Source organism: Tiliqua scincoides, chromosome 4 (genome assembly GCF_035046505.1).
Source record: "Tiliqua scincoides isolate rTilSci1 chromosome 4, rTilSci1.hap2, whole genome shotgun sequence".
In the NCBI taxonomy this organism is placed as follows: domain Eukaryota; kingdom Metazoa; phylum Chordata; class Lepidosauria; order Squamata; family Scincidae; genus Tiliqua; species Tiliqua scincoides.
This window is the reverse complement of record NC_089824.1, coordinates 49,870,628-49,893,123: the sequence shown is the minus strand read 5'-3', so window position 1 is coordinate 49,893,123 and position 22,496 is coordinate 49,870,628. Positions and strand designations below refer to the sequence as shown.

The window sequence follows — 22,496 nt, the reverse complement described above, 5'->3', positions numbered from 1 at the left end:
GGGGGGACATGATTGAGACATACAAAATTATGCAGGGGATGGACAGAGTGGATAGGGAGATGCTCTTTACACTCTCACATAATACCAGAACCAGGGGACATCCACTAAAATTGAGTGTTGGGCGGGTTAGGACAGACAAAAGAAAATATTTCTTTACTCAGCGTGTGGTCGGTCTGTGGAACTCCTTGCCACAGGATGTGGTGCTGGCGTCTAGCCTAGATGCCTTTAAAAGGGGATTGGACAAGTTTCTGGAGGAAAAATCCATTATGGGGTACAAGCCATGATGTGTATGCGCAACCTCCTGATTTTAGAAATGGGTTATGTCAGAATGCCAGATGCAAGGGAGGGCACCAGGATGAGGCCTCTTGTTATCTGGTGTGCTCCCTGGGGCATTTGGTGGGCCACTGTGAGATACAGGAAGCTGGACTAGATGGGCCTATGGCCTGATCCAGTAGGGCTGTTCTTATGTTCTTACAAATATACATTAACAATTTAGGGCCCAATCCGATCCAATTTTCCAGTGCTGCTGCTGCTCTGCCAATGGAGTATGCACTGCTTCCTGTGTTGGGGATTCAGTCACAGAGGCCTCCTTAAGGTTTGGGAACATTTGTTCCTTTACCCCGGGGCTGCACCAGGGCTGCACCAGGGCTGGAAAATTGGATAGGATTGGGCTGTTAATCAGTTGTCTCACACTACTCAATTTAACTGATTTTTATTAAAAATAAAAATTGCTTATCTCTGGTAAACAGTTTATAAAATAGCCAGTGTAGTTCCCTAATATATTGCTATCGCAATGCACTTGAAACTCCAAAGTCTACTTCTTCAGGACATCTAAATCAAACCACTAAACAATTCACAATCAACGTTAGTGTACAGATTCCTGTACAGATTAATGCTAGATGGATTAGCAAAATAAGCAAAGGTAGCAAAGCTTAAACCTCAAAATCTGCAGTCTCTCTTCTTTGAGATACTGCCGATTGCAATACCTGCTCTCCATTACCATCACTGCTTAGAACAAAACAATTCTAAAATGAACATATAGGCAGCTCTCGATTTATATGGCAGTTACATTCCTAGAAAATGACACATACACAGAAAATGCATAAATTAAAACAACTTTTCACATGGAAAATAATGGGATTGGTATGGATTAGGACAAGGGTGTCCAAACTTTTTGGCAAGAGGGCCACATCATCTCTCTGATACTGTGTTGGCGGCCAGGAATAAAAAAGAATTAAATTTATATTTCAAATTTGAATAAATTTACATATATTTACATAAATGAATATTTTAGAGATGGAACTTATATGAATGAATGAAGGTCTTGCAATATCTCAAGGCCTATAAAAGGCCTTGCACAAAGCAAGACCCGCCTTTCCTTTGCTGCTGCTGCATTACAGACGTGAAACAGCAAGTAGTGGAGGGAGCCCTTATCCCACAGCTCATGCGAGAGATCAAACAGTCGCCCTCACACTGAGAGCAGTTGCATTGGGTCAGCAGGAGCTCCAGCAAGTCTCCTTAGGGCCAGAGGCTCATTAGAGATTGGAGGCTCCCTGCAGGCCGGATTGGGAGTCCTCAAGGGCCACAAGTGGCCCCCGGGCCAGGGTTTGGGCACCCCTGGATTAGGAGAAAAGTCAGCAAGCACTCACATTGACAACTGGCAATTACAAAAGTAGGTTACTGGGAGTGGAAGAATGAAGCTGCTGATATTGATGGCTGAGTTATTTGTTGTCAGGTGAAAAGGCTGTGATAATTCTTTGCCAGGGGAAAACTCTTTTAACATTTATGCTGATGACCTGCGACTTCTGCTTGCCTGAGACAGTGTAGGACAGTGGTTCCCAGCACTGGGATTGTGACCCCAGGGTAGCATGAACCAGTCACTACCACCTTAAGGGTGGTGGTGATGTGCGAACAGTAGCAATGGCACCTTGGGGATTGAGACACTACCAAATCCTATCCCCATTCCCAGGCTCAAAAGCTTGACACGGGGTTTCGCAAGTCTGTGCCAGCTAAATGGTGCAGCTCTGAGAAGCCCCATTGAGCAGGCTGGGGTTTTACAGCCCAATCCTAGCCACACTTTCCTGGGAGTAAGCCCCATTGACTCTAATGGGACTTACTTCTGAGTAGACATGCATAGGATTGGGCTGTTACTCAGGGTAAGTGGACAAATGTCCTCTAATTCAGAGAAGACCTCGAGCCTGCTCAAATCCTGTATAGGATGCAGTGGTTGCCATTTGGCACTGGAGCTCCTGTGCTGGATAGGATTGGGCCGTATGTTCTCATGCACCAATGAACAGAGACCACGGAAAGAACAATATGACAACAATTTAAATTTAAAAGGCACTTACATTAAACGGTTCAAGAGTATCTCAGCTGCCCTTATTGCGTTAGCCATAGTTATTCTTTCCTGCTCTTGCTCTTCTAAGATTTGTTGATGTGCAGCTCTCGTTTGCTCAAGTTGACAGTGAACAATATCATATACAGATTTTGTCTTGGAAAAATACAGAAATCATTTTATCAGTGATAAGCTCAAAAACAGCAATTTTTTTGGTCACATTTGTCTAATGGAATAATGTGAGGTTATCACTTATCTCTGATTATATTTGTAATCATTTTGCATGTTTCTATGTAGGTTTTAAGCATAAAAGTGGAACTTGTATCTTAATCCTCTATTTGTTTACTCAGAAATAAATTCTACTGAGTTTAAAATGACTTATCCCAAGGTCAATGCATAAGATTTTTGTGAAACCAAGGTTTTTTGGGTAGCCTGTATGGAACATTATGTAACTTGGTGTTTTTCCCCTTCTCTCCAAGTAATAAACAGCTGGAGTTCCTTCCCTTGGCCACAGCAGAAGATGATCAAGAGATGATAATAGCCATAGGCTATCCAAAGAATTCCAAAGAGGTAGCTGTATTAGTATGTGAAAGCAAAAACAACAAAGAGTCCTGAGGCACCTTAACAGTTTTAACAGATGTGCTATGGCAGTGGATCACAAACTTTGGGTCGGGACCCACTGGTGGGATGCGACCTGATTTTTGGTGGGCTGCCAAAGGGTAATGGAAAGATAAGATAACGAATTGCCTCAAGTTCAGAAGCTATTCAAAAACCAGACTATAACTGCTAACTGCCTTGCAAGAGCTGATCTGCAGTTTACAAGCATGTGTATATATAGGGAGATAAATGTTTGTGGGTCTTTCTTTCCCTTTATTTTAAACAAACAAACAAATAAAATATTATTTTTTTCTAGATCTCCTTTTTTAAAAGTCTGGTAAATCTAGGTGGGTCCTGACAGAGTGCTGTTTTAAAAAAATGAGTCCTGGTGCTAAAAACGTTTGGGAACCACTGTGCTAAGGCATAAGCTATTAAAAAAAACCAAAGTTGTAAATAACCTCCATTACCCTTTCTCCCTCTTTGCCTGTGCAAGAGTAATGTTTTTTCTTTTCCTACATCGTGGTATGAGGCAGAGTAATCACATAATGTTTGGTTTACTACTATCAAAAATTGCACTTTTTTATAGCCTCTAGTCTTTTTGCATCAAATTTTGCTTAATCAGATAGTCTTAATTAAAATTTGTACAATCCAAACTGCTGAATGATTGCTGGACATGGCATTCAGCCTGCATTTGAATACATCTATCCCACAGGCATAACTACACAGAACTTTAGAAAGTTTCTACTTAGCTTGTATCTAATTTAATTTTAACTACATATCCCTTATTACGCTCTGTCTCTTACATGCACAGGGAAATAATTTATTATTTAAAATGACTGTTAGATAAACTGTTAGATTAAGCTAAAGAGTTTGGCCAAATCTATACATTATCTTTATACTACATCTGCCTTTGCATTCTTATTACTAAAGAGAAATATTTGCGCACCACACTCATTTTCTTGTGACATAGCTACATACTGGAATTTCGAATAAGAATTTACCAAGCCCATGGAAAAGTTTAAAGAAAGAATTTAATAGTTTACCTTTCTATATATCTCTCTAACTTCTGCCATAGCATCACCTTCATAAGTCATCTTTTCTCCCAGCAGAGGGCTGTATTTCTTCATGAAGTCTATATTATTCTGAATATCTGCATTAGCTATGTCTATTCTTGTCAGTTGGTTTACTGCATCCTGCAGCTGCAGGGTTTGATTTTTAAAAAGGCACTGAAATTCTGTTATATCCTGTGAACCGTCCTCCCATTCTGTGGATGAAAAAAATAAGCTGTGCAGTATAAAAAATTATGCCTCTCATATTTCAAGACTGAACAAAAAATAATAACAGATGCATTCTCAGATGTGTGCAGAATTCCCTATAAGCTGTATATTCACACACTTTTTCTATGCACGTAACTGTCCCCATGATGGTCTCTCATCTGAAGACAAGATGTCCCCATGCTATAGCTTGTGATGTTCCACTCATGTGGACTGCGGAGTTAATAACCCTTGCTCCAGAAGTATGAGGGCTCTGTTAACTTGAAAAAGAAAAAGAAGTTTTCTGTGTGATGTAACAGACTATTTTTGCTGACATGTGTTAACACTTCTCAGCATGAATGTTTACTCTTGCTTCCAGCTTTGGAGATACAAAAAAGAGGAAGCTGTCCAAGATTGCTCAAAGGTCAGATGATCTTACATAGGTCCAGAGGTTGACCACAGTATATATAAGTATGTTTTAACTCAAAAGTAAATGCAAAAAAAAGCTCATTGTATATATAAAATGCCTGAGCCTTGGTTTCTAGGTGCTGGAAGCTGGAATGAGGTTTTTTGTTTATCGTTTGATAGAGAAAGGCAACATAATTCTTTCCTTCTGTGAGACTTACTGTAACATCACAGGTATCTTAAATGCCAAAGTAAAGTATTATAGTTACTGCTTTGAGAACTTATTATTAATTATTTTTACTATTCAAAGACAGGTTTTAGAAAAGAATAGTATTGCGTAATAGTTAATCATTAAAGTTTTTGAAAGATCAAATGTGGATCCCCAACACGTCAATTTATTTTTCTTTACACTGCTGTCTTTCATACCTTTTTGAACAGCTATGGGAAGTTGTTGCAGCCTCCAAAGTGACAAGTAATCAGCATTTTGATACAGTTTTTTCCTACGGCATATTTCAACCTCCAAAGCTTCTTCAGCTGCTTTTCGTTCATCTTCTAGTCTTGTAACTAACTCTATGACCTCTCCCAGGACAGCTACTGTTTTCCACTTTAAGGGCTGGATGTCTTTAGAAATTAAAAAAAAAGATAAAGATGCAGTAATCCTCATTTCAGGTACATCTCAAATGCATAATTTGAACTTCATGTCACATGCATGTCACAGTTCACATGTCACACGAATGTTCTAGATCCAGGTACACACAAATCAGGATTTAATTTCAATAGATATTCTTCATTAATTGTATAAAAAGGCAACAACAAACACAATATATTAGTTAAAATATTTATACCCTGACTCTCTGCTTAACATGGGATCTCCAAGATGGCTGACAACAATACAGTTAAACAACAATAAAAACTGACAGAAATCAGTAGAGCCAAACACTATTTCAATAAAACATAGACAAGAACATTCAAGTCTTCAGACCAGATGTACAGCAACATAAAACTCTTTTCAGAAGGCATCAGAAAGCAAGAATGGCAGAGCTAAGTGACAGCCCAGTGCTGAGCTGCCCGGTGCATGGGGCTGCAGCTGTGCCAAAAATGTTCTGAAGTCCTCAGGACCAGTTTTTCTTTCTGAATCTTGAGCAACCTGACGGAAGGAGGTTGCATCTCAAACCTTTCACTTAACCATACAAGCCAAAATAAATGCTGCCACAAACATCATCTTGAGGAAGAACAGCCCAATATCACAGGTTGCTGTTAGCTTGAAAGATTTACGACCCAGGGCAAGATTGTCAGGTGCAGACCTGTCACTGCAATATAGAACTCTTCCCTTACGGTTTCCCTCTTTGGAGAAGCACAATTTTCAAACATTCCCGCTATTTAGTAGGCATCTTGCTAGTGTGACGCAACCTATGGAAATAATTCCAACTAAATTGTTTTCCCAACAATATTCTGAAAAAGTCTAAGTACTTGATCATTCTTACCTTTGCAATATAATGACTGTTCAGCCTTCAGTTCTGAAGACAACCAGGAATCTTCAGCTTCTTCACTTTTAATATCTGAAGCCCTGTAAACATAAGCCAATATTTTCAGCTTGGAACTTCCTCCCAACATGTGGTTGGTGCTTTTCTTTCTTCAGTCCTCATCTCTTCCTTGAAACTATGGCTTAACCCCTAAATCCCTTAGTTCTTGCCCTCAAACAAAACAAAGCCCAAGTACACATATTGGCTTTTGCTCACATTCATTCCTTGTTACTCTTTCTTTTCCCATTCTGCTCCCTCTCTGTTATCTCCTGACAATTGTATAATTCAGATTTCTTCTGGATAGATTGCTAATATACAGTCAGCCTTTGGTATCCATGGGGGATCTCTGTTCCTGAACCCCCCTCCCCCCACGGATACAGATATCCATGGACTATGGAATCCATGGGGAAGGCCTTAAGGACTGCCCAACCAGAAGACTCAAATGCATCTGGAAGGTCAAGTGAGGCCCTCCAGTGTAGGTCAGCACCCACTCTGAGTCAAATCTGCAGCATCAAACCTGGAGATAAAAAGGGCCCACTTTAATTTGTGCTTCTTACACTAAGAATATCCAAGGCCTTAATCTGAAGTTCTGTGGTTACCCCAAAGTATGTACAAATTTGGCACAAGCAGATTTCCCATCCATATGGTGAATTGGGGTCCCTAACGCATGGTCCCTAACGCATGCAAGGACTCTGTGTGGCTATTAAGAGCTTATGTGGGCTGTTTAGTCCCGTTTTCTCCAGCAGTGCCTAGCCAGAAGTTTTGAGAATGTCGGAAACAAAGCATGGAGGTAGTAGCCCTATCCTAGAGTTTGTTCCAAACTGCCATTCAGTGCAAGTACTGGTTCCAAATACCTATTTTAGCTAAACAATATTAAGCCATTTAAGCATACTTGTCGTCGTCGTCCCCCAAAGTTCTCTACCTTCTTTTGAAGCCATCTAAACCAGTGGCCATCAGCACATCTTGTGGCATCATATTTTACAAGTGAACTTGTCATTCTGTGGAACAGAATTTTTTTCTAATTTGAACAAGACAACTTTTTTTGATGAATAAAATCATCTTGTCTTTTAGAGCTTCATTGACTGCTCATAAACCATGCTGGCATTCTATTGAACATACCATATTTGTATTTTTTCCTTAACTTGGGTATACCTTCTATAATCTTGGTTTTACAACCTCCACGCTTCTTGAAGAAATGTGTCCCTCTCAGCTCTCCTCCTCAACTTCTTTTTAGCTAATATTTTTATTTTGGGAATTTTTCTCATTTGATATGAAATGTGATCGTGCTAAACTTTCTGGATAACTTTCAATTTACAAATTTGTTGAATCTGATAGATTCTGACTATTTGCATTTCATACCAGATCCTGGGTACCACTCAGAATCAAGTGGCATTTTTTCAATAGCAAAATAGCACTGTTTCACTATTTAAAAAAAAAATGAAAATCACACACACACACACAAGCATGGAAGGGAAACTGACAGTGGGTCAGTTTAGGCTATTCCTGCTACAGTAAACCATCTATCACTCACTAATCCCCCAGCCAGGATCAACAAGAAGAAATAAAATGGACTGAACCTGCAAGTAATAAACTTTTAATTGAAGTTACCAGGATCACAATTTGTTGAATAGGGCTTACACAAGTCAGTAAACATAAAAGGAGGATGCTGGCCATGGCCAAGGGACAGGAAATGCATAATGTGGTTTATACCAAAGAATCTGGCAACATAGAGGACAGAAGTGTGGTCCTGAAGCAGCAGGATCCTAATGCAGGTAAGGAAGAGATGCTGCTCTAGAGGAACTAGGATGTTGCAGTGTCTGTGAGGAAGGGGGAAATAATTTGCAAGGTACATGCATGACAACAATGACCTGTAAGATTTTGCAGGGGCTTGCAAGAAATGCTTCCCGTCCCACTCTGTGGCAGGAAGTTTGCTCACAGAGACTGTTCTCCACATCTGCAATAAGACAAGGAATTTAAATTGCTTTGGCTGAGAATGGACACATTCTGATCTGAAGGAACTTGGAAAGGCACAATATCTAGAATTGCTATAGACAACTCTGCCAACTAGTCCCCAGCACTGGTATCATTGACTGGGGGCTGAATCACAACATAAATGGAAGAATCTGGTATGTGTACACATGTATGTATAACAGAGGGAGAGAATTTCGAATACATAAGAACTCACAAGAACGGAAAGTGGTATTCACCTGTGACAGAGGTGAGACATACTTTGTGAATGGAGACAGAGCCTATATAAGCTCCAAAACATTTGTGATACTATCCACAAATGCAGGGTTTCTTGTAGTCCCTGCCATTTGGGTTTAGAATCAGTACTGGGGATTGTTAAGGAAATCTTATACTATTGAAGCAGATTTCTAGTCATTATTTATCTTCCCTTTGATCTCACATGGTTCTTCTGGTCTCTCCTGCCTACCCTTGATCCAGAATAATAACAAGCATTGTCATTCAACATTGCTGTTTTCATACTTGGAATAGTCTTTTTGACTTAGAGAAATTCACAATTTAAGAACCCTGATCTAAACTTGCAATGTATTGATTTTTACAAAGCCAAATTATGCTTCAGTTTAAAGCAGAGAAGAAATTTGTTTTCATATCATTTTTATTTCCTTTTGTCTGCCTAGTTAAAATGGTGTATCAAACAACTATTGGATCAAAGCTCATAAAATACTTACGTATGTAGAATTTTCTCCAACTTATATAAACGATTATACTGCAAATATAAATGAGATGCTTTATTATGACATCTAGACTATATTGCACATATCAGAATTTCCCCAAGTCCATTATAGAATTATTGCACATAATTAGACACCCACAAAAATGCAGGGAAATAAGTTGGACTCTGTTTTTAAAAAGCTTCATGAGCCACACACCATTATCATCATTCACACACACAGGCAATTCCATGTGCCAGTTTTTGGTAACTTTGATATACACAGCTAAAAGGCACTATTACTAATTACTGGGCAGAGTTATGATTGTTGAACAGAACTGCTAGATCCAGCTGGAGAATCATGTGTGCCACACATCATCAAGTATACATGAGCTTGCTCAACATGCCAGCCTTACAACAGCTTTATCACAGATTGCAATTTCTTATTACCACTCTATGGGTTAATCCATTTCAGGTTAAATTTTGAGCAACTGCAAATGTGAGTGTGTACGTGCATGTGGATCTGATTTGCTGGTGTGTGACTGCAAAGAATCAGCCTTTGTGCTATTTGTGATTCTGAGGAATAAATATTGATGTTATGCCTTAACTCACTGTTTCTCAAACTGAGGGTCAGGACCCTCTAGAAGGGTCACAAGTCAATTTCAGGTGGGTCCCCATTCATTTCAATATTTGATTTTTAGTATATTAGACTTGATACCAACTTGGTATGTGACTGCATTTGGGGAGATCTGTACTTTGAACAGGCTACTCTGTATATGCTTTTAACAATGATAGTCAATGGGATCACTCCTGGGTAAGTGTGGATAGGATTGCAGCCTAGGATTGTTAAAGATTTTCCTGTTTGATGATGTCGTTTCCAGCCATGATATCACTTCCAGGTTAATGACATCACTTCCAGTGGGTCCCGAGAGATTGTCATTCTAAAAAAGTGGGTCCTGGGCTAAAAAGTTCAAGAACCACTGCCTTAACGTGTTATTTATTTACAGTATTTTTATCCCGCCTTTCTCCTGCACCAAAGGGGACTCAAGGCAGCTAACAAAGTGAAACATGAAAACAATACAATATATATTAAAAACAACTAAAACAAACACCCAGGATCACAACAATTAAAATATACATCATTAAAAAATGCCAGCCCCCTGTATCAGTTAAAAGCCTTCATGAACAAGAAGGTCTTGAGGCCCCACTGAAAGGTCTCCATAGAGGGAAATGTTCATAATTCCAGGGGAAGAGAATTCCATAAATGGGGCGACATGACCGAGAAGACCTTATTCCTAGCTGCCACCCCCCTCACCTCTACTGGTGGCAGCAGTAAGAAAGGCTCCTTCAGATGACCTAGAGGACAGGTAGGATCATTACTTGATGTTGTCAAGTAATATCTTGAAACATGCTTTGCTCCACACTTGACAGTTGTTTTGTTTATGTTGACGCATCACCGCCACTCTAGATTAAGTGCCAGACACAGTATCACAAGTTTTGTGGTGTGCCAATAGGAAGTGAGGTGGGTTAGCCATGACTAACTTGTCTTGTTTTCACAGGAACAGTTATGATTAACTTTCTTTGGATATAGCCCATTGGCCAAAATTGTGGGATTGTGCCCTTAGTTACTCAATGATGGTATGGTATATGTGCCAGAGGAAGCATTTTCCCCCAAGTAAACATAACATGCAGGGGGCAATGATCAGGATTGGAACCATGGCAGGGGCAAAGTATTAAAGCCTCCCTCCATACCACCATTGCAATTTCACCATGTTTCACCCTGCTCCAGCATTATTAATAAAATAAACTCCCCAAATCACATTGCACATTTAGCATAGCATGCAGTTTTGTCCTAAGTATAACACTTCTGGCAGCTGCTGAAAAGGACTCGAGTTCACAAAGTTTATGCCCCAATAAATCCCTTCATTTTTAAGGTGCCAGAAGACTCTTTATTGCATTTGCTGCAACAGATCAAAATTGTTGATCTTGGGAAAAAAATTGTTACTTGGGAAGTTGTACCCCAAACAGTAAGTAAACTAGTTTGACATTCTTTCAGGAAGGAGGATATAGAAACTGGATACTTTCTATCTAGAGGGCATGGGAGGACATCTACATCTATTACCTGTTGAAAGGATTCTTCCATTTTCACTTCTAGATCTTGAATGTGATGAACAGCCTTGTTAACACACGAAGACGGAGTATTTACGGCAGCACAACTACGCTGTTTGGCGGGCGCACCAAAAAGCATCTTTTCATTCATATCTAAAATAATTCAGGGTAGTTATTTATTTTTACGAGGAATAAGTATCTTACAAAGGCTAAACGTTACAATCAGTTTGTGATCTCTGTAGTTGCAGACCCTGATTCAACTGTCTTTATGCACAGAAAATACCCTAGACTGCATTTAGCCCAGTCAGCAAAGGAGCAACTGTGTTGATCAACTTGGCAAGGAGTTGGGGGGGGGGCGGACTAAATTCACTTGGGTCCAAATCCTAACCCAATTTCCAGCACTAACATAACTGCACCAATGGGATATGTGAGGCATCCTTCATTTTGGGGGCATTCATGGATGCTTCCTCAAAGTAAGGGAATATTTGTTTCTTTAACTAGGAGCTGCATTGCCCTTATGTTGTTGTTGGAAAGTGGGTTAGTACTGCGCCCTCACTTACTTCCAAACAGCTGGAAGGCACTACAGGTTGGGACGAATTATTTGCAGGGGTTCGGTTCCAAGCACTCAAGTGGATGGCAAAAAAAGCACTATAGCGAATCAATTTAAAAAACAAAGTTTCTTTGCTCTGGTGATTTAAAAACAGCCTTGCTGATCATTGTGATGTAAAATAAGAGTCATTAGGAAGACAATCCATCAATCAGTTGTCCTCCTAGAGCTTACAAAGGCACTTCACTCAGCCCCTCCCTTCACCTTTCTTGCTCAAGGGGAAGGGAGGGGTCTGCTGGAGAGAGAACAATTGATGGATTGTCAGCCAGCTGCCCCCCCCTCTCATTAAGGAGGCTATTGTTAAAGGACTGTTCAGTTTTCTAAACTGATTTTAAAGGGGTGCATTTTCCCCTTCTCCAGGGATCAGCACATTCCTTCTCATTTGCAGGGGCCATTCGTGTTGAGTCAAACCCATGTATAAAAAATCTGTGTATAAATAGGCTAGACCTGTATTACTAATTAAATGGCAGAGTTATGATTGTTGGACAGAACTGCTAGATTACACTGTAGAATCATGAGTGCAGCATCTCCTCAAAAAATGGACTCCCTCACCAAGACAAGCATTATTATAAATCATGATACTGTTGGATATATGCAGATATAACAACAAAACAACAGTTTAAGTGCTTGGAGTTTTTTACACAATGTGATTAAGATGAGATTCTGCAATAAAGAAAAACACTTACCTTTAGGTGTCACGGTGTTATCATTGGAAGGAGACGAAAGAAATTTCATTTCAGTCATTGTTGCTCAGAGTTCTTTGCAGCCTGTACATATATCTATAAAAAATTTAAATTCATATTTATTCAAAACATGAACATTCATAACATTATTTCAATTTATATACACAATTTATTAAAGCTAGCAGATTGTGAAAAAATTAATTTTTATTTAATTAATTAATTACATTTTAAATTAATTAATTTAATTTAATTGGAGCTCCGCTCCACCAGATCCTGTCCATTTGTGCAGAGCTCGGAGCCCTACACGAACGGCTTTACCTTACCTAAGTGAGTAGGTGGGGCTGCTTCCCTTACCTGGGAGAAGGGGACGAAAATCTAAGGGGGGAGGGGACGAAATTTGCAGCAGGCTGAGGCACGCAGAATGTGGCGGCAGCCGTTCTTGGTGCCGCTGCAGCCATGCACCCTGGGCAGCTCAGGATTGGGCTATTATTTTGCTATGTAAACTACTTGGTGAACTATTTTTATTCAAGAGTTGTATGTCCGGGTCTGGACTTACCTACCTCAGGGTATGAAAGAAATGAACGAGGAATCATCTCACAGGTAATCTAGGAGGTGATTTCCACCCTAACAGGTGTTGGGAAGAAGCTGGGAAGAAAGCAACAATTCTTATTATCTTACTATAAATCATAACAGGTCCGGCTGAAGCTTAGCCACCACTTGCACCAATGCTGCGCTTTTGCCACTGCTGTGCTTGTGGCAAAAGCAAAGCATTTAGCTTTCTTCCCTACTTCTTCCAAGCCAGTCGAGTAAGAGGTATCGCTTAAATCAGTGTTTCTCAAACTGTGGGTTTGGTTGCAAGCGAATTTCAGGAGGGTTCCCATTCATTTCAATATTTTATTTTTAATATATTAGACTTGATGCTCTTATGGTATGTGACTACATTTGGGGAAATGTGACAGATCTGTACTTTGAACAGGCTACTCCATACATGCTTTTAACAATGAGTCAATGGGACTTACTCCTGGGTAAGTGTGGGTAGGATCGCAGCCTAGGATTGTTAAAAATTTTCCTGTTTGATGATGTCATTTCCGGTCATGACATCACTTCTGGTGGGCCCTGAGAGATTCTCATTCTTAAAAGTGGATCCTGGTGCTAAAAGTTTGAGAGCCACTGCCTTAAATGACTCCATCCTTCCTCCCTGTTATGGTTAAAATAACTTCTGGATTACCTGTGAGCTGACTCCTCGTTTACTTCTTTCATATCCTTTCTAAAGCCTGCTTTTTCTGTGAAGGCTTTGGCATCATGCTTTAATTCCCATTCTTTAGGGAACTAAGCAAGAAAGTTGCTGCAGCTGTCAGTTGTGGCCTCTTCATCCACCCAGCTGCTTCAGAAAGCAACTGGGGGTGCTTGAAAGGCGAAATGATCCACAGCCCAGCCCCAAATCCTAACCAGGAGCTTCAGCACTACCACCTTTCTTCATGCCATCCTGTTTGCAATAAACAAGATCCCAACATGCTCCACTCATTCCGTTCAATTGAAACAGGATGACTTGAAGGAAGGAGGCAGTCATGTTATGTGGCTTGGGTTGGCTTGGGTAAGGGTTTTCCTAAGCACCCTGGTTTGTGAAAAGTTGGTGGCAGTGGTGGCAGCAGCTTTTTACCTTTCTTCCTCCAGTGCCACTGGAGGATGAGGTGGGCTGCCGCTTCCCTGATCTTCTTCTCGCCTGCGGAAAGCAAGCAAGAGGACAATTCGATAGGGGGGCTGAAGCGGCTCAGGGTGCTGTGGGCTGGAGGGGATGGTTGGTAGTCTAGAGCACCCCTTGTCAGTCTGCTGGTCCACCCAACTCACTGCTCAAAGTGAGTCTTTCAACTGGCATCATGGATGGGCTTGGTCCTGAATCAGAAGTGAACTTACAGAAGCATTACTATCAACAAACATCTTAAATGACTCATCATTTAATAAGATCCCACTCTTGAGAGCAGAGGAAATAAACATAAATGAAACTTTTCCCTTAATTTTAAGGAATCTTGCATTGCTGTTTTTCTTAACCTAGACATTAGGGGAAAATATGAGTAGTTTTGCAAATAACAGGACTTACTTCTAAGGAAATATGTTTAGCAGTGGTGAAAAATAAAAAGCAACAAAATATAGCTTCATCCATAGGATGCCTTTTGAATACAATAAATGCCTTTCCAAAAAAATACCTTTCAAAACAAAACAGAAGTGGAAGAAAATAAACAACATTTCTACAGGTGCTTAGTTTCATCAGGTATCCTGTATGTAAATGTTTCTGCATTCTATTTCACAGTTCATTAGATAAAATTAAATAGCAATATCCATATACAACATTTTAAATTATGTAGTACTTCAACTACTCTAACAATATAGCTTTTAAAGACACTAATATAAAACTAACATTTCAGTAGGAAGGTAAGAATTCAAAACTAACAAAATTATTCATTAACTGCAAGGCATAATTTCACACAACTGCTTGTAAAAGTTTTAAAAAACAGGTTACATTGCAAAAATGTAGGAATAACTTATTCAAATAATACAAGAGACAAGTAATATTTTCCCTAATAAATTCCACTTTCCATCAAACTTTTCAGAGTAATCAGCTGTTATAATTCTACTCCACCATTTAATTCCTTGGTTAAAAAAATGAGAAAATGACATCAGTACACATTAGTGGGCTTTCTTGCATGCAACAGAATGTAGTGTGCCTACGTGTGCAAAAGTCAGATCTATGGATCTGTCCTTTTGTACTGTGCATTATTGTGGCAACTGTTCCAGCCATTCTCACCTTGCACATAAGGCAATTGCTTGAACATGATACAGATCTTTTATGTTTCTAACTGAAATACAGTAACTAGAAGAACATGAACATCAGCTGTCAGAAAACTCTAAATATGCAGAGTAGAATGACATTTTTGCCTAATATTCTTAGAAAGTATCCCTGCATATAAAATAAAACTTGACAGGATAAAAAAGATTTTTAAGTTAGCATCTTTCCTCTCCCTCATTGCTTCAACCTTATGTCAAGACGTCTTCAGATCTACTAAATGCTGTGCTTTGGATTTGCATAAATTACAGCAGATCAGGGTACATGTTTTAAAAGTTATTTTTTCGATATCTTTAATTAAGTGGAACAAATTAAAATAAACATGAGACAAAATTACCTTTATTTGGTGAACATTTTAAATATTTTTTTGCGAATTTCAGTATCTGATCATTAATTTTCTTTTAAAGTTTCTATCAATGATTGCTCACTGTTTTAAAGGATCGTGATGATATGTGATTTGTACAAACATATGGCATAATTATACTAAAACTAAGTTTCAATTTGCAGTTACTAAGGCAACCAGTACATTCAGGAAAAAAGCATGGGTAAGGCAAATCATTTTCTTTGCTTCAATATGCCCTTTGTTAAAAGAGAATGCTAATATTGGTGCACTTCACAAAAATGTTTTTTGTTAAGAAAGTATCATAAAGAGGAGTCTTATTATCAGGGTTTATAAGGAAACTTTGTACACTTGTGTCATTTTCAAAGTTTTGCATTTATTGAATTTCTCTTGAAATTGCTCACATGTATACATACACGTGAACATGTTTCATTGGAATGTATCATCCAAGCAACACATTCAAGATGGGATGTGAGCTGGATCTACAAAGGTTAATTAGAAAGTAGGGATGCTGCAGAAATCCACTAGGTTCCATGTCTAACATGGATATTGATGTTCCACTGTCATGGACAAACTGTCTTACATCCAATTCTATCTGTTTCAATGTCCTTTGGGGGAAAAAATAATCAGCTGCTGGATATGCAAACTTATGCACATGATGCTCAAAGGGGTAAAAAAAAACAACACAGATGTGATTGCATGACCAACATCTTACATAAGGTTGGAGCCTTGTGTACAAACCAAACAGTACATAATGTATGGTAGACTGTAATACTGTCTGATGTAAGCAAGTTCTTGCTGTAAACAAATACATACTATGAAATTTTTCTCAGGCTTCTGCTTACATTCTGAGCAGGTTCTTAATGTTACTTATAGTCAGATAAGTGTGCTTCTGCATTTATTCTTTCAGGGGAAAACTACAAATTACAAGCAAAAATATCCACAAAGGGCTGATCCTCAGCCCAAACAAAGGATAATTAGCACAGTGAATACCTTCAGGAAAACAAAGAAGACACAAAAGTAACATGCTGATACTATGTGGCTAAAAGATAATGAATATGGAGTTTTGAGGAACAAAAAAAAAAATAAGCATTCACATACAGATAGGATGAAAAACTGCAGTTGTCAGAATATCTCACTGAAGCCTCCAAAAGTCACTTCCGGGTTTTGGAGACAAACTGGAAAGTGTCTCTGAAAACTGGAAGTGGCATTTGGAGGCTTCTGTGAGCCATTCTGAAGCCTGCAGAGGCCAGTAGAGCGGGTCGCCGGCTCAGCACCCACACTTTGGGAAAGACTGTATTACAAGAAAGGAGAGCAGAGAGGGAAAGAACATCAAGAAAGTGAAAGAGAAGAGTAGAGAAGAAATGCCAGAGTGCCTAAAAATTCAAGATGCTACACGAACCTGCACCCAAGTTACACAACTGCAACACAGGTAGAAAACAAAGAAAGGCAAAAAAGTCATTGGCTGGGCTACTAATCATCTGCTTAAAGTCACACAGAGGCCTAAAAGACATCAACACCCCCACCGTCGCTTTGCTCACACAGCAATACAATTGTTTCCATGTTTCATTTCATGATGTGGACATTAAAACTAGAGTGCTCAAAAAAGAAAACACTGAACAATCAATTATTCAGATAGTAAGATGAAAATGCCGCAATCTCATGCCACTTGCAATCTACACTGGACAGGAGCACCTGACATCCACAGGACCCAAGTTATGTTCTAAGAATCCAGCAATCAATGTCACCTTGGACTTGCAGCATTGTAGCACTGGACTGTAAACAAATTTGTTAACTTGGGTTATTCTCATTTTCCCCTCACAACAATGCTGGCATCTAAACTAGGTTGGAAGCCAATGAGTGGCTCAAAGTCACACTGTTAGGTTTGCATGGCTTCCAGAAGCATTTGGAGGGGGATGTCTTCAAGCAGCCAGGACATGATGAATGCTGCTTTCTTTATAATCTATCGCATTCAATATTTTTAAAATGAGTTTGTGGTTGAAGAAAAAGACATCTAAAAACTAATAATCGATCTAAGTAAAAGCTATACAGTAGGCTGATTTTAGCTTTAGGAAAAAGGGTATGTAAACATTTTTAATAAATAAACTATACTACTCTTGTGGACAAATGGAATTCAGTTATAGAATACTCTTTGAAAGTTCTGGACCAGAGCTTTTCAACCAGTAGTACTATAGGACTACTTCACCGTATGGCAGGTGACACTTGGCCTTACTTCCATGGTGACAACATGGCAGCATGGTGCCTGGTCAAATTGTGTTGGGAGTGAAGGTGGCTGATGGTGCAGCAATAGGCAATATGTTGGCTGTGCAGCTTCCAAGACCTTCAAAAGAAACATGATTTGGAGAAGGTGGGTACACAATGAGGCCCCAACTGCAGGGGAAGTGAACAGACTCCTGTGCCCGCTTGCCATCTCTTATGACAGTGGTGATATTTAAAGTAGAATCCACTTTGGTACTTTTGAAAAGTTGCATTTGAAGAAAGGGGGAGTGAAAAGCTCTGTCCTAGAGAAGGGTCTGCATCTCTCTCTCTCTCTCTCTCTCTCTCTCTCTCTCCTTTATCTACCAATCTGTACTACAACAGCAGTTTTTTGTTTGTTTTTTACCAGATAATTGCTTGGGGGACTCATGCAGCAATCCGATACTGACTTTCCTCGGAGTAAGCTCTATTAGACACTGTGGGACTTGCTCCTGAGTAAATATGCATAGGGTTCTACTGTCATTCCCGACCCAGCCAATTTTAAAGGGGGCTTTAGTTCCCTCTGCCACCATCCTTTGAGGGGTTCCATGGAACCTGCAGTCGTGAATAGACTCTGAACCTCATGACCAACATTGATCAATCAAAACACTTCAAGTGCCTGGCAAGGGGGGGGGGGGAATACAAAGAAAGGTCTTCCAGCCTAGAACATAAGAGCCCTGTTGGATCAGGCCAAAAGCCCATCTAGTCCAGCTTCCTCTATCTCACAGTGGGCCTCCAGATGCCTCAGGGAGCACAAAAGACAAGAAGAGACCAAGACCACAAGAGACCTGCATCCTGATACCCTCCCTCACATCTGGCCTCTGAAGTAGCCTACTTCTAAAATCAGGAGGTTGCACAAACCCCTCAGGGCTTGTAACCCGTGATGGACAGAAAGCTGTCTAATCCCCTTTTAAAAGCATCCAGGCCAGATGTTGTCATCACATCCCGTGGCAAGGGGTTCCACAGGCTAATGACACGCTGGGTCAAGAAATGTTTTCTTTTGGCTGTCCTAACTCTCCCGACACTCCGTCTCCTGGTTCTGGGGCTGCGTGAGAGGGACAAGAACATTCCCCTGTCCACTCTAGCCGCCCCCGGCATAACTTTGCGAGTCTCGGCCTCATCCCTTCGGCTGGCCAAGAGAAAAGCCTGTAGCAGTGTGTGCAGCCTGACAAGGCTGCACCCTTTGGCAGAGACCTCCTCCTGGAGGACCAGCCTGGCCCCGCAAGCGCTGCCTGCCCAGGCTGGGAGCCGAGAGCACGCGCGCCCCCCCCCCCCCCGTCTTTACGCAGTGCAGGAAGGCTGGGCCAGAAGGGACTCTGCAGGCGGCCCCGGACTCCGCTCCCTGCAGCAGAGGACGAGGCGCTTCCCGGGCGCGCACGGGGGCTGCGCTCTCCGCCTGGGCCAGGGCGCGCGCGCCTCCCTCGGTGCAGCCCGCGCCCAAACTTACCGCGGCCCCGACCCGCCTGCCTGCGCGCTCAGCCCGACACTGCCCCCTCCGGGCAGCGCGTTCTTTCCACTGGAGTTCGTTATTGGCGTCTCCAAAGCAACGACTCCAGAGCCTGCAAGGAGCGTGTTGCAGCAGCACGTCCAGCCCCTCCAAGCGCAGCTGTTGCAGACCTGCGGGAAGAAAGCAGAGGGGGTGGCCCAGCGCAGCGGCGATGAGGCGGTGCACGGCCAGAGCTACTTGTGAGTAAACCTGCACGGGTAGCTCCGTTTCATTTTCCTTAGGGCTCCATACATTTTCCTTGTTCGCTGTCAGCTTCAGTTTCACAACCCACTAACAATCAGATCCCAACCCACAGTTTAGGAAACACTGCTATACAGGTTTTGGCAGAAGTCCCATCGTATTCGGTAGAACTTACTTTCAGGTAAAAAGGTATAGGATTGTAGCCTTAGCAGTATATTTCAACCTGACCTTTGACTTTTCTTACTTCTGTTTCCACTTTTCATTTCTCGACATTGCAAATTCAGGAAAGTGGCTGTTGCATATCTTGGACTGGGTGTTCAGTAACAAGAATTAATACAGGTGGGTGGCCACAGGGACATCAAAGCAGGAAATACAGAACTTGACCATCTGATTTAAAGCTTATATTTAGCTTCTCTTAAGCTACATTTGATAACTTCTTATATGTTTGTTATGCAGATGCAGCACCAATTGTCACTGAAAGTAATCACCAGAGGAAACAGAAGCTGAAGAAAGGAAAATTTTAAAGAAGAAAATGAAAGCAAGAGTTTATACCAGGGGTGTCCAAAGTTTTTGGAAGGGGGGCCATATCATCTCTCTGACACTGTGTCGGGGGCCGGGGGGGGGGAAGAATTAATTTACATTTAAAATTTGAATAAATTTACATAAATGAATATATTAAAGATGAACTTGAATGAATGAATGAATGGAGGTCTTGCAATAGCTCAAGACCTATAAAAGGCTTTGCACAAAGCAAGGCTGGCCTTTGCTGCTGCTACTGTATCATAGACGTGAAACAACAAGCAATGGAGGAAGCCCTCATCCCACAGCTCACATGAGAAGTCAAACAGTCGCCCTCACACTGAGAGCAGTTGCATCGGGCCAGTGTGGGCTCCAACAAATCTCCAGAGGGCCAGAGGCTCATTGGAGACTGGGGGCTCCCTGAGGGCCCCATGGAGAGGCCTCGAGGGCCGCAAGCGGCCCCAGGGCCGGGGTTTGGGCACCCCTGGTTTATACAATCAACGTCAAGCCAAAATATTCTTTTAGGTTTGGTCCCCTATGAAGGGCTCTATCACTATGGTGTCATTTAAAGCCTGATAGGAGTTGTGGTTTGGTTAGATGAACGTTGTGCTGTAATCTTATGGACCTTTTCCTGGGAGAAAGCTCCATGAACTCAGTGGGACTTCCTTCCAAGTACAAGTGCACTAGATTGCATTGTTAATATTTCTTTAATGGCTGAGGATATTTTTAGAATGGACAATTTATCTGCGCAGATAGGCACTCTGTAGAGTGGGTGTCAAAGAAATAGCAGTTGGCAGTTTACAAATGAAATGGTGGGGGGAAATGGAACTCAGGATGCAATGGGTGGAACGGGAGAGGGGGGTTACACAGATTGCTCTCAGCAAACCAGAAACCAGAAGTGCTCTTCTAGGACCTCCAGAGGCCATTCTGAGGACCGTGGAGGCTGCGCACAACCTACATTTGAACAGCTCCGGTTCCAGTTGCATTCAGAGCTCAGTGGACCCCGAAATCAGCGTGATTTAATATCACACGGAATTTGGTTTATCAGCAAGGGGTCCAGGAATGGAAACCTTGTGGATAATGAGGGTCCACCTGTATTCTGCTTGTATGTTTGTAAACATAGGCCCCATATGCTTCCAGTGCTCTCTTATCAAATGAGAACTAAACCATGTAGCCCAAGAAGCCCATGACTTCTTACCTCTCAGGGCAGGAGGAGAACTTATCAATGGCTTCCCACTAAACCAAAGGCAATCAGCACCAAATATTAGTGCTGATTCAAAACTACCAAAAGCTGATTCAAAACTGGTTTCATGGTAAAGGCAGAAAGTGCAATCCAGCACAGAATTAGGCATATGAAATTAGGCATATTAAAATCAGAAGGATTTAAGAAAGCCTAATTTTGTGCTGAAAAGAGACAAATACCTTTTCCTCTTTTGAGCTAAAACCTTATACTTCAAACAAGAAACTCAACTGTGTTTTTAAAAATTAAACTGAAAACTAGTTTTTGCTGAATCTAGATGGAGTATTGACCAGGTTATATAAATATTTATAAATTATTGATATTTTTATCAATTCAAATACTGCATAGCGGAAACCTGTTATTGAGTGTTAATTTGGTGAATCAATGTAGCTAATCAATTCTTATTCCTTCATTTGAAACCAGGATTACAATCTCCAAGATAATCAAATCTTTATGCAATCATACAGTCCTTTGAAGGCTTCTGTATACCCATGGTTCCCTGCTCTCTTCATTCTCTTCTGTCTGCCTAAGAGTTTTTTTTTTTCTCAAATCACAGTCTTATTTTTGCAAAATAAAAAATGGCATCTAAGAACAGCTATGTGGCATCTGATACCTTACAAGTCCTGATACATTATTTACTTTTTCGTATGGCATAAAAGGAAAGATGAGCACAAGCCAATAGGCTCTTCAACAGATCCTATTACTTTCAGCAAGTCTTGTGCAGGAAGCAGCCAGCAGATTGTACTCAATAGATATTTTCTCTTCATTTCCTTTGCTGGTTCACACAAAGGTTTACATTTTCTTCAGGTTATTTTCAAAGTCATCACACAATTACTTCATTTTGAGTGACCTATTCCTCCTATGATTCAAAAGTTTCTCCCTATTTACTTAATCCAGAGTAATTTGTACAGTATTCTGAAGCATGCAAAATGTTAGGACTATTCACACATTCTGTTGAATGTGCATGGGGGGGCACGATCATACCTGCTGGCTCCACTTTTCCCTTTGTGCTCATATGTGCGCAAAATGTATGCACATATGCAGTATGTGTGACTAAGGGCCTTTGAGTAAGCAAAGTAACCTCTTTTACAGTTGTGGTCAACCCATGTAGTGGGTTGGACAAGCTGGTGTGATCCTTTTCTACGCGTGTTCAAAATAACATGATGATATCTGTTTTGTGCATACATCCACAATTACCCAGTGTCATAATGAGTTATAGAAAATTATTGCTTTAAAATGACCAATATTTCTATCTGTTTTCAGGTCCTACATTCTCATCTATGTGATGAATCTATCATTTGATTTCTCGCTATTTTATTTGTGGCACAGATCTTCACTTTCAGCACTTCTAAAGAGTAAATAAATGAGCTTAGGAACTCTTTATTAATGCTGAGACAAGTTACACTGTTATTAAACATTGTAAGTG

At 40.7% G+C, this 22,496-nt stretch overlaps 1 protein-coding gene across 1 annotated transcript in view; it reads right to left on the bottom strand.

The window, feature by feature from the left end:
* The window catches only part of CCDC178 (coiled-coil domain containing 178), a 153,079-nt gene extending 140,832 nt beyond the window's left edge, over positions 1–12,247 (bottom strand). Inside the window, exons 1-7 of the mRNA XM_066624422.1 lie at positions 12,190–12,247; positions 10,910–11,049; positions 8,807–8,844; positions 6,075–6,157; positions 5,017–5,211; positions 3,976–4,196; positions 2,349–2,491 (exon numbers count right to left, since the gene is read on the bottom strand). Coding sequence (XP_066480519.1) covers positions 2,349–2,491; positions 3,976–4,196; positions 5,017–5,211; positions 6,075–6,157; positions 8,807–8,844; positions 10,910–11,049; positions 12,190–12,247 — 878 coding nt within the window. The remainder of the gene's footprint in view (positions 1–2,348; positions 2,492–3,975; positions 4,197–5,016; positions 5,212–6,074; positions 6,158–8,806; positions 8,845–10,909; positions 11,050–12,189) is intronic.
* Positions 12,248–22,496: the final 10,249 nt, after the last annotated feature.